This window comes from Ursus arctos, unplaced genomic scaffold (genome assembly GCF_023065955.2).
Source record: "Ursus arctos isolate Adak ecotype North America unplaced genomic scaffold, UrsArc2.0 scaffold_7, whole genome shotgun sequence".
In the NCBI taxonomy this organism is placed as follows: domain Eukaryota; kingdom Metazoa; phylum Chordata; class Mammalia; order Carnivora; family Ursidae; genus Ursus; species Ursus arctos.
Genome location: NW_026623089.1, coordinates 38,060,842 through 38,073,563, shown reverse-complemented (window position 1 = coordinate 38,073,563; position 12,722 = coordinate 38,060,842). Strand labels below are relative to the sequence as shown.

The following is a 12,722-nucleotide window of genomic DNA, read 5'->3' as shown; positions in this document are numbered from 1 at the left end:
GTGGGACGTGTTTACAGACTTCCTTTTAGGTCATCATCTAAACCTCTCGTATCGTTAAGTCATTGGTGAGAGGAGGAGAATTTTTGGGGGGTGGAGACAAGCACCGACTCAGATATTGTATTTCCCCGAAACCTCTTCTGAGGAAATTAACTGAACAAGTTCAGCCAAACAATTAGAATGAACAAAGAAGTTCTGAAATATGGTAGAGTGTTCATCAGAAAACAATATAAAGTAGAATTTTAAATAAAAATATCAAAGGCATTTTCTCAAAAATCAAGACCATCATTGCTACTACTACTTGTTTGGGGAATTCCAGCTGTGAAATAAGAAAAAAAAAAAAAAAAAAAGGAAAATAGCAGACAGACAAAATTATCGTCATTAGATAATATGACTGAATGACTAGGTAACTAAAAGACTCACTAACAAAAAAGATTCATGTCAATAAAAGAGTTTAATAAGATGTCAATACAAGGAAAATATTTTTAAAATAACTAATTTATCTTTATCCCAGCAATATTTATTTACAAACAGAAAACTATCCCATTCAGAATGGTACAAGCTATCCTTCCCCTTGTATGAAGTACCCAGGGAGGAGAAAGACCTTCAAAAAGAAAATTAGAAACTCTAGGGAAGGTCATTACGCAAGATCTAGATGGGGGGAAGGCACCTTGTGTTCCTGGGTGGGGGTGGGCAGACTGAATGTCACTGGCATGTCAGTACATAGCACATTTATATGTAATTCAAAGCAATTCTCATCATGAAAATCTTAAAAGAGAACCATGAGATAATGGCAGAGCTATTAACGTATATTAGAAAGTTATAATAATCAAAACATGGCACTGGGCTGCAAAGTGGAAAAACGGACTAACATGTGAAGTCCGGAAACAGCCCCAAGAAAATATGTAAGTGTGACAGGAAACTAGCTAACACTTATCGAGTGCTTTCTAGGTGCCAAATACTGTTCTATGTGTTTTCACGGTTTAATCTATTTAATTGTCTCAAAACGCTGTGCGATAATACTATTCTTTCACCCACCTTCTAGGTTGAGGGGGTGAGGCACACGGAGACTAAACAACTCACAGGACATGGAGTGAGTGGCCGTAAGTGGGAGCTGAGCTCGGAATGTGGCTTCAGAGTCCACGCCCATAACCACCATCCTGGGCCGGCCCTGCCGTGGTGTCCTCCCCAGGCAGTAGGGAGGAATGTAGTCGTAGTCAGTGATACTGGCGATGACTGGCCCCTGCTTCCCGTCACGTATAAAAATACATGGCAGGATGGGGCGCCTGGGTGGTGCAGTGGTTAAGCGTCTGCCTTCGGCTCAGGGCGTGATCCCGGCGTTATGGAATCGAGCCCCACATCAGGCTCTTCTGCTATGAGCCTGCTTCTTCCTCTCCCACTCCCCCTGCTTGTGTTCCCTCTCTAGCTGGCTGTCTCTATCTCTGTCGAATAAATAAATAAAATCTTTAAAAAAAAAAAAATACGTGGCAGGTGAATTAAAAGCCGAATGTTAAAGACTAAATTACAAAAGTATTAGACAAAAATACAAGTGTATTTATGTAACACTGGGGTGGGGAGGGCCTTCTTACGCAAAGCAGGAAACCCAAAGCAATAAAGGAAAACCAACACATGTAGTTAAGAAAACAAAGAACTAAAATCTTCCGTGACAAAGGCAAGAGAAGACAAACGACATATGCTACACTTATAACAAAAGGATACTAGCCTGATATACAAAGAGCTCCTTTAGATTAATCATAAGAAAGACAGAAAAATAAAGCATACACATAGGCAATTCAAAGAAGAGGCAATGCACAGAGGCGAAACTCACCAATAGGCAGGGGAACGCAGATTAAAACAACAATGGGATCCAATTTAGGGATTTTTGATTGTTAAAAATATAAAAGATCCGCATGACCAGGTATGTCCTATATATACATATGCAACTGGAAAATTGCACCGAAAACTACTATAAAATCATGGGAAAGGATTTTTGTTAGTATTTCTTAAAATGAAACAGCTAATTTGACCCAGCAATGTGAGTTCTGGAACTTCATGTGACAGGGATGAAGACACCAGGACATCAAGCTGCTTGTGCAAGGTTGCTTCCTGCAGTACTGCTGGTAATGCCAAAGACAGACAGGTGAGAAACCAGCTGAATGTCCATCAGTAGGGGAATGGCTGAATTCACACGCAGCTAGAAAGATGTGGCAATTTAAGAATGAAGAAATCAATGAGATACGATTTCAGGACATTAGACTGACCCGGATGAGAATGTCTCAAGATGCAAAGTATGTCAACAACGCAGGGAAATCGCACCTTCCAAAACAGCTGCTCGGGGTGAAAACTGCCAGAACCTCTTTGGGAGACAACTGGCAACATCTAAAAAACTTCAAATGTGGTCTGCAATCCTGCAAGTCTATTTCTAGGAATATTCCCTAGAGAAACTCCTCCATGACAGCACCAGGAGACGTATGAGGAAGTGCCCTGAGGTGCAGATTGTGACAGCCGGGAATGAATGAAGGTCCTCCTGTCCATCAGCCCGAGTGCGGGTGAGCCTGGCGGGCCAGTCATACAACAGTGTGCTGTACGGACGCTAAATGAATGGACGACACCATCTGGGTCAACTGGCTGCCCTTCAAAACAGAACAATGAGTGAAGAAAGCAAGTCGCGGGGTGATTACATATCATAGATCGCAGACCACTACGCGGTGCGCTGCTCTGTCTGAGCGCCCCGTCTGGGTATACGCAGGCACAGTGAGAACCGGGGAGTGCGTGATGAGCTGTGTGGGCTTCTCCAGCTCCTTGCCCGGCTGACTGAGGGACGAGAGCCAGCTGGGCCTGCAGCTTTCTGACAGATCGGAGACTATTCTTAGTTACTTTACTTCCAAACTCTCATCTGGAACCCCGAGAGTTCATGTGAAAGAGGAACCCCTAGATTATGCAGACGCTGCAAAGTTCAGTGTTTCCTGAACGGAAGCAGAGAAGGGCATCTGAAAAGGACAGATGAGTAGAAGGAGGAAGGAAAAAATGACGATTAGATCTAAGAAGGGGGACAAGTGTTTCACCAGAAAGCTCTTGGCCCCATCTCTCTAGACCCACCAAAACCCATCCCTGTGAAACAACCGCACGGCAGAATCCACCGTTCCCTAGTTCTAGAAGGGGCATGTTCCAAAGGTGCTCCATAGAGTACTTGTTCTGCGGATGTTAAGAATTGTACATCAGATTCTCTTGGGAAACACTGGGCTGAAAAAAATTAAGCACAGTCCACCAGCAGAGAACTTCTCAGAATTCTCAATGCGTATGTGCACCGGGAACCTCCAGGAAGTGGATGTGATTTCCTGAACTTGTCTTATCATGGGGAAAAAGTTTCTAGGGCACACTGCGGAAAATACTGAATTAAGACATGTCTGTAAAACTAATTTATCAGCCGTTAACATCTTAGTCTGAATTATATTGGAACTGATAGAACTTGTTGTCTGCTTACCTAACAGGACACAAACTAGCCCAATTCTCTGAAAGTTGGTTAGCATCACCACAATCTAAGATTCTTTCTTCCCACAGGGCCAAAAGTACATGGTGTGCTCACTGTAGGGGCTTTGACAGGGGTGGCTGAAGTGGGAGGAAAGCTGAGGAAGGAGCACAGAAATAACAATCCTCAAAAAGTTGAAAACAGAGCTACTCTACGACCCAGCAACTGCACTATTGGGTATTTACCCCAAAGATACAAATGTAGTGATCCAAAGGGGCACCTGCACCCCAATGTTTATAGCAGCAATGTCCACAATAGCCACTACAGAAAGAGCCCAGATATCTCTCAACAGACGAATGGATAAAGAAGATGTGGTATATACATACAATGGAATACTATTCAGCCATTAAAAAAATGAAATCTTGCCATTTGCAATGACGTGGATGTAACTAGAGGGTATTATGCTAAGAGAAATAAGTCAACCAGAGAAAGACAATTATCATATGATCTCACTCATATGTGGAAGTTAAGAAACAAAACAGAGGATCATAGGGGAAGAGAGGAAAAAATAAAATAAGATGAAATCAAAGAGAGAGACAAACCGTACAAGACTCTTAATCATAGGAAACAACTGGAGGGGAAGGGTGGGGAGATGGGGTAACTGGGTGATGGACCTTAAGGAAGGCACATGATATAATGAGCACTGGATATTATATAAGACTGACGAATACCTCTGAAACCAGTAATACCTTATATGTTAATTAATTGAATTTAAATAAAAAAATAAAGTAAAAAACAAATAAAGTAGGGAAAACATAAATCGCTTTGGAAAAAAACACAACCAAACCAATCCTTTAAGATGGTACTGGTGGTGCAGAGCTCTCACAGTATTTGTATTTGTGCGCCGTCTAACTACAGAAGTCTCAGAACACATCATACGGTGTCTGAGAGGCTCACACACAAATGTCTTAAAACAAATCACAAATTCATAAATCTTTCACATTACTCCAGGATAATCAGATTACCTTCCTTCACCTGATATAAAGACATGAAAGTTTTAAACATTTTATTATGAAATGGAATATATATGTATGTGTGTATATGTAGTTATACATGTACAGAAAAATGCACAACACATCTGTATAGCCAACATCCAGATGGAGAATCAGAATGTTACCGGCACCCCCACACTGCACCTGCTTCCCACCCAACCTCCCCCAATCACCATCCTCCCTTTTATGAGAATCATTTCCTTGCTATTATTCATGGTTGCACTGCTATATAACTTTCCCCAAACAACAGAATCCCAGGCACGGTGTGTCTGGCCTCAGTGATCAGCACTGTATTTGTGAGGTTTGCCCATGTTGCTCTGTGTAGCAGCAGTTCGCTGATTCCCCTTCTTTTGCTTTATGGGATTAAAATAAACCTGCCATACTGCATACTAGAGAGGAATACGTGGAAAGGTGTAATGGTCATCACTCCCCAAAAGCCCCTCCACAGCCCAGGTGACCATACTGATAGTTTAGCACGATTCCTTCCATCCCTCCCCCTTGGAACAAGTCACAAAACTCAAATGTCTCCAATGGCCAAAGCAGGACATGAAAGACGCCTGATAATAGACAGGTGCTGGGCTGAGAAAACCTGGGGAGTAAGAGCCCTGTGTAACCAGGGCTCCAAAATGACCATGAGACAAACTTACAGGCTGGATACAGCCCACTGACCATTTCCCAGATGAGCATTCTAGATCATGTATTATTTTCTCCTCTTTTTTAAGATTTTATTTATTTATTTGACAGAGAGAGAGAGAGAGACAGAGAACAAGCAGTGGGAGGGGCAGAGGGAGAAGCAGGCTTCCCGCTGATCAGGGAGCCCGACTGGGGGCTCAATTCCAGGCCCCTGGGATCATGACCTGAGCTGAAGGCAGATGCTTAATTGACCGAGCCACCCAGGTGAGCCATTCCAATAGTTTTTTATGAATTCCTTAGGATTTTCTGCATCCAAGATCATGTCTTCTGTGAACGGCAATGGCTTTGCTTACTGCTCTTTACTGTGGGTGCCTTTGGTCCCGTTCTTGCTCATTGCCCTGGTTAGAACCTCCAGTACAATGTTGAACAGAAGTGTCAAAGCTGACGTCCTTATCTTGTTCTGGACCTTAGGAGAGGAGCATGCAGTCTTTTCCCATTAAGTAGGATGTTAACTGTAAATTTTTTTTTTTTTTACCAATGCCCTTTATCAGGTTGATAAATTTCCCTTTAATTCTTAGTTTTCTAGTGTTTTTCAATTATGAAAGTGTGCGGATTTTGTCAAATGCACTCTTGTGTGTCTTTTGACACGATCATGTGTTTCTTTGTTCTTTATTGATATGGTGCATTACATTAACTGATTTGGGGATGTTAAGCCAAACTTGCTTCCTTACGACAAATCCCACCTGGTCATACCGTAGCATGCCTTTTACATGCTGCTGGATCCAGTTTGCTATAGTATTTTGTTGAATTTTGTAGAAAATGTTTGCATCTATACCCATAAGAGATATTGGTGTACAGTTTTCTTACGATATCTTTGTCTGATTTGGTATAATAGTGATCTCATCCAATGAGTTGGGACGTGTTCCCTCCTCTTCTGTTCTCTGGAAGACCTTATGCAGGATTGATGTTAACTCTTTACATGTTTGGTAGAATTAACCAGTGAGGCCATCAGGGGCCCGGGCTTTTCTTTGTCGGAAGTTTCGAAATTACTGATTCAATCTCTTTGCTTGTGACTGTTTTATTCAGGTTATTTATTCCTGAGTCAGTTTGGTCATTTCTGTCTTTTTAGGAATTTGTCCATTTCACCCAAGTTATCTAATTTGTTGGTGTACAGCTGTTTATAGTATTTCCTTTGATTTGTTTTAATGTGTGAGGTGGGTGCGTCTCTTATTTCCAATTTTAATAATTTGAGTTCTCTCTTTTTTCTTGGTCTGTTAAAGATTTGTCAATTTTGTTGTAGATTATATATCACTTTTACGATCGAATTATTATCAGAAGACATAAAAAGTGAGGGGTAATCTCTACAAGGGGAGGTGAAAGAACATTAATGTAAATCCAAGCTTTTGCTCCTCCCATTCCTCCTAAATGCTGCTATGGTTGACGTCAAGTTTTTTCCATAATGCTCTGTACCATCTCTGCCTGGAGTGGTGGTCGGGGGGAGACAGGGGATTGAGGAGCGCTCCAGGGAACTGGTGGCTTGGCCATCACTTACCAGCAGTGGTCAGCCGTAATCTGTGGGCACAGTTTATCTATGGCTGTTTGGTCTGATGTCATAACTCACCGATACTGTTTTTGCCGTGTTTCCAGCTCTTTACGTCTGTGCTGCTTGAGAATGTGAATTTGGTCATCGCAGGCCAGCTTTGCTGTGAGGAAAGGACAGGTGTGAGAACAGCCATGGGAAGAAGGTAACAACGTCCAATATTCGGGTTTCCCTCACACCCCCTGCCCGTGCACCATCTTTACCTGCCTCAGAACACCCCCCCACCTCCCGTTCATGCTGAGGACACTGGGGCTTAGGGAGGTTGAACAGCTTTGCCTTTGAACTTTGCCCAAGGTCACACATCTAATTAGTGGATTTCCAACACAAGATTCAAATCCCGTGCTCTTAGCCACTCCCATTATAAAAGACAAATCCAGTTCCCCTTCTTTCTGCCTGCTCACTCAGCAAGCTCGGGGCCCTGCAGCTCGGGGCCCTGAGAATCACATCCAGATACAGGAGCCGGGCTTGGTTCTCACCAGGCGTTACGGGGGTAGGTCAGTGATTCTCCGCCTGTCTGCGGCAGGCACAGTGTATACAGCAAGCTGCCTTAGCTTCCTCACATGTAAAATGGAGAGAAAACGCCTATTTTTAGGGTCATGGTGGGGATTTAGTGAGTACTGTACACAGTGCTTGGCCGCCCGTAAGTGGGGACAGTAATGAACATTATTGTCCTTGTAATCATGATAGACTGAGCTTCCTCTTCCTCCCTCTTAGCCCAGATTCAAAGGTGTCTTGGTTCGCATTTCAGGAGTGGGGCAAGTGGCGTAAGGGCCTTTAGAGCAGGAGAGGCCGGTTCATGCTTACCCTTTATACTGTGATTTAAGGTAAAGCCAGTGAACACAGTTAGTGGGCCCCCACACTAGTAGGATTCCAGAGCATCTCCCGAAAAGGGGGGGCCTATAATAGTGCTTCTCCAGCTCTCTGTGGCTCTTAAAATTTCCATTTCATCACAGACTGATATTTTTGTAAAATACAATAAAAATTAACTACCGGCAAAATGAAATAAAAAACAAACCAAGGACATTCAAAACACAAGCCCTGTTTTTATTATAAGATGCAACAGTCATAGAATAGTTCTTGCAAGTTGCCGTAAAAGCTTGTAAATGCCTACTCTCAGTCTCTGAACTTACCTCGTTACAGCCCACAGCTCTTGGCCCATGCTCAGAGCAACTTCTGGCTGAGGCAGCTCCAGTCCAGGGCTGGGAACTGGGGCCCAGAAAGGAAGGTCACTGGGGCCCCTCCTTGTTCTCCAGGGGGATGGAAAGCCATCCAGTAGGGGCGGCCTGAGACCACTGAAGGCAAGATGAGTATTCACTGTAACAACAGCTCTCACTGGCTACAGGAGACACTGCTGTGGGCACTTGACGTTGATCGTCTCTAATCCACCTCAGAGCACCAGCCTCTTCGTCAGGCACCCGGCTCTGAGAAATTGGGTCTCTTCGGTTTCAGTGGTATGAATAAGGCAGAACACGTGGAACTGCACATACCAAGTTTCAAAAGGTGTAAGCTCCATTTGTCCTGGCCCTGAAGGTGTTGGACAGTCTATCCCAGTGACTGATGGAACTTTTGGGAACACAGCAGGTGACCAGGTGACAAGACCTAGACTGAATGCCCCAGGGTTTGGGAGTAGGGGTTGATTCGAAACACTGATACGAGTGCCTTACTGAAGCTGTGTTTTCACATAGATGCTCTGGGTCCCCGGGACCTCCGTGTTCACCCCGGGTATCGTGGTGAAGTGTTAGATGGCAGAGACTGCTTGTGGGCTGGGCCCCTTCATTTCCAGCTTGTCCCAAGGATTGGGTGTTGTGCCATGTGGTGGATTAAAGACGACCATAAATTCTTTGACATTCTTTCATTGAGAGGTAGGGTCTGTGTCCCCTTTGAGTCTGGGTGGGCTCTGTGACCCATTCTATTGCTTGAGCCAATAGAATATGGTGGAAGTTACCCTCTGCCAGTTTCCAGGCTCGGGCAGGAAGAGACTGACAGCTTCCACCTTCTGTCTCTTGGAGTACTTGCTCTTGGAAGATGGCCACTACATAAAAAGTACAACTGCCCCATGACTGCCTAGCTGTGAGAAGCCCCACGCCATAGAGAAGGCTTCAAGAATGAGAGTCCAGGTGGAGAGAGAGGCCCAGGAGCCCCGAGGCACTAGACATGGGAGAGAAGAACCATCTTAGAAGTGAGCCTCCTAGTCCTTCCCCCTCAGCTGATGCTTCATGGCTCACAGATGAACTGCCCAGCTGAGCCTTTCCCAGATTTCTGACCATGAGATCAGGCACAAAATAAAAGGCCGTTTAAAGCCTCTCAGATTGCTACACAGCACTTGACAAGTGGAACATACTGGATGGATAGCTTCTATGTGCCCCCTCCAGATCTATCCTTCACCTTGTCCTGTCCCTGAAGGCCGATCTTGTTCTTGATTGGAATGAATTATGTTGATGGGCTTCAGATTGGGCTCAGCCACGGGAAGCCAGACCAGAGAGAGGAGGGCATGGGAGAATGAGGAGAGGACATTATTCCCGGGTCCTCTCTCGGTGTTTCCCCAGGCTGTCTGCATCTCTACTGGGGGCCACAGCTGTTCCCAAGGGAGTCTGTCTCCAGGACACTCCCCTTCTGGGATTAATCTGGCATCCTTTCTCGCCCCTCACCCCACCAGGACTAGCAGTCCTGCACACTGCTGTGACCCCCTGCACACTGGCCTACACCTTTCTAAACATCCTCATTTGAATGTGCCATATGTTTTTTGCTGGAGAGGGATTCAGGGTCTGTGGGAAGAAGACTGCACAACCAAGACCCTGGGTGGGAGGGGCAGGAGGGAGACTTGGAGCTAGTATTTTTCCAATACCAGAGAAGGAAAAGAACGCCGGTCCACAACAGTGCACATTCTGGCCACCACAAGACAGAATGAACTTTGTGATTTTTTTTTTTTTTGGTCATGAGGTCGTGAGACAAAAATCCTCTAGCTCCAATCATTCAGTTCAGAAATATTTTTGAAATTTGGTTTCTTAAATTCCATGTGAGAAACAATGGGATGTGGCCTGATAGTTTAAGAACACTAGGTAGAAAAGAACTTTTTTCTCCTTTGTCCTGGTTTTCTTAGCTAAAAAATGGGGGTAGTAATCCTTTCCATTTTGCCTACCCCACTGCACCTCTGTGAAGAATGAATGATCTAGTGATAGGAATGTGCTGTTGACTAAGAAGTATTAAGCACCTTACGAGTAAAACATCTGTCCTCCTCCTCCTCATTATTCTAGGGGTACACAGCTTTGAAGACTTCTCATTCTGGGTTTAGAGTGTGAGCAAACTGAAAGGCCATGACTTGAAGTCACACAGAATTTTTCCGAGGCATGGGTTTGACTCCCACACGCTGGAGAAGAGGCTAGTGCACAAGGGGGAGTCACTCAGAGGGACAGTGGCCTCAGCTGAGCTTTGCCGTCCATCCCTCTCTCTGTTGCTCCACACTGGGCCAACTGCCTGTCTCTTACGAGGAATGCTCTCCCAAGGAAGTGCCAGACTGGGGTCTGCACATTGGAGGGTCTTGCTTAAGAGGGTAGATTTTAGGTTCTTTTTTCTTTTAGCAAAATGCAGGACTTTAGGCTTAACAATTGGTGACCATGACTGCCAGGTCTGGCCATGGCCCCTCTGGGCTGGCACTTGGGGCACTCCTATCAACCTCTTCCCTTCCCAGGCCTGTGTAGGGTGCCTTGGGGCCCAAACCCCGCTATGACCCACAGAGAGGAGAAGTGGAGAATTCACGGGGAGAACTGCCAGCTAGGGAGATGTCCCACAGGTACTTGCTACAAGGGACCCTCTGACAAAAAGGGAGTCATAAGCTTGCTCCTGAAGGGCTGCAGCACAGAGGGAAGACAGCTGAGCATGTGCGGGGGCCTCTCGCTCCACCCTCTGAGCGTGGGGCTTCGTACCACCCTGAGGAAGTCGTACCCCCTGCAGGTGCATCGAGGCACAGAGCAGCAGTGGTATTATTCCCGTGAATACAGTTCCTGGAGGAAGGAGGGCCTGCAAGTCCCCTCGGTTCCTGGGAAGCTCGGGGAGTGGAAGGGGCCTGAGCCACTCACCGCGTCCGTCTCTCAGGACAATCTCGCCCTCACCGGCGATCCAGCGGTAGCAGGGGAACTCGATGTAATCTCCACAGGGCGTCTTCAGCGTGATGTACTTCAGGAACCAGTCGTCATGCAGCCAGTACTTGCGCTTCTCGATTTTGACCAGCTGGATCTCGCCCAGTTCTTCGTCCACTGTCACATCATAAGAATCAACCTGAGAGGAGAAAAAGGCAAATCAGGTTGTCTGGGGGATTCCTGAACCTTTGTATCACCCCTTAGTTCATTCAGCCAAGCTGTCTGCCAAATGCCTGCCCTCGCCGGGCTCTATGCTGCACCTGGGAGACGGAGATGGACAAATCCCGGAAGGCCGTTACGGAGAGGGAGATCTAGTGAGTAAGGGGTGGACGGTGCTGCTCGGAGGGGGCCATTCTGCTGTCTGCACATGGTTCAGGCTGGAGGACGGGAGACTCCAGGCAGGGGTGCCCTCTGCTAGGCTGTGCTTGGTGAGGGTCCCCTTCAGCTGCCCCTGCTCACAATAAGGGCAGGGGAGCTGCTGGCCTTTCCACCCTGCAGGCTGGAGGGGGCAAACTAGCCCTTGCATGCTGGGCGGTCCTTTACATCTTGCAAAGGGCTTGCTGACGATTGCTATAGACCCCCACGATGACGTGAGGATGAGGGACAGTCATGACTGTTTCACAGATGAAGATATTGAGGCTTACGAAGTCCCATTTCAACTCATTGGCAGAGAAGGAATTCCAATCCAGACCTTTCCAGCACCGCTGCTCTGTGTCTCTCTTGTTCTCTGGGGAGCAAATAACTGAGTGAAAATGGGGAGGCTGAGGTGCAAGTGAGGTTGCACAGACGTCATCCTAGGATATCTGCTGTTCACGGAGCCACAGAGAGAGAGGTCAAGAAAATCAGGCAAGAAGTTCCCATGACATCCGTGGCACAGTGGTGGGTTGAGGCTGGTCTTGCTGCTAGAAGGTGCCACTGCAGGCCATGTGCAGGCTGCTGACCGGGTCCCTGCGACAGAGCTGCTCAGTGCTTCGTGCTGCCAGACTCCTGACTCTAGGAGACGGGCAGGCACGGTGGCAGTGCTGGGCAACCCTTCTGAGGCTTGGAGGTGACCTGTGTGTCTGCAAATCTGGACGGCAGAGGGAAAGGAAGAGAGCTCAAGCACTGCCTCAGGTGTTCTATACACCAGCAGGTTTGGGAAGTCCTGGACTCAGTGCCTCCCCCCCCCCCCCCGAAGGTACTTTCTAAGCCAGATTTCACCAATCCTTGAGCTTCTTCCTTGGTGCCAAAACCTAGAGTTCTCAGCATGATAGTGAAGTAAATGGAGGGGAGGGGTGTCCACCTTGCATGTGACCCCATGCGTCTCTATCTTCATCCTTCTCCCACCAAGCTGCCAGAGGACCCCCAGGGAGGACTTCCTAAGAGAAATGGGAAGTTGGGTATTTTTAGCAAACCTCTTGGCTCTGAGCACAGTGAGCAGCTCGCATGCTGTGGTTACCAAAGATGCCAGACACTTGTGGTCAGAAAGCGGAAGTCTCCTCCCTGTGCTCTGTGGTCTGGACCTGAGTCCTTAGTTGGAGCATTTCTGGGGACCAAGGAGCCCAGCCTCTGTGCTGGGATGCCACTTCTTGGTCCCTAACAGCACAAGCACATCTGTGCTGCCAGAATGCACCCTCGTGCAGGGTGAAAGAACCCCCTACCCCACAGTATGTCCTGTGGGAGAGCAGAATCCATAGGTGAGGTCACAGAGAGCACTGACCTCAGGCCTGTGGGAGCCTATCTAAACTGGAGGGTGCTCATCCCTTGGGAAGAAGCCAGGAAGCCCTGGGGTGCAGGGCTAGGAGAGAAGTCCCAACGAGGGACTGGATGACCTGAGGAACTGGGAGGAGAAGAGG

General features: G+C 46.8%; 1 protein-coding gene across 1 annotated transcript in view; it reads right to left on the bottom strand.

Annotated features, from left to right (window-relative positions):
* Nucleotides 1–12,722, bottom strand: part of ALOX5 (arachidonate 5-lipoxygenase) — a 50,369-nt gene that overhangs the window by 31,561 nt on the left and 6,086 nt on the right. The window contains exons 2-3 of the mRNA XM_026481574.4: nt 10,828–11,026; nt 6,773–6,854 (exon numbers count right to left, since the gene is read on the bottom strand). Of these exons, the coding sequence (XP_026337359.1) occupies nt 6,773–6,854; nt 10,828–11,026 (281 nt within the window). The remainder of the gene's footprint in view (nt 1–6,772; nt 6,855–10,827; nt 11,027–12,722) is intronic.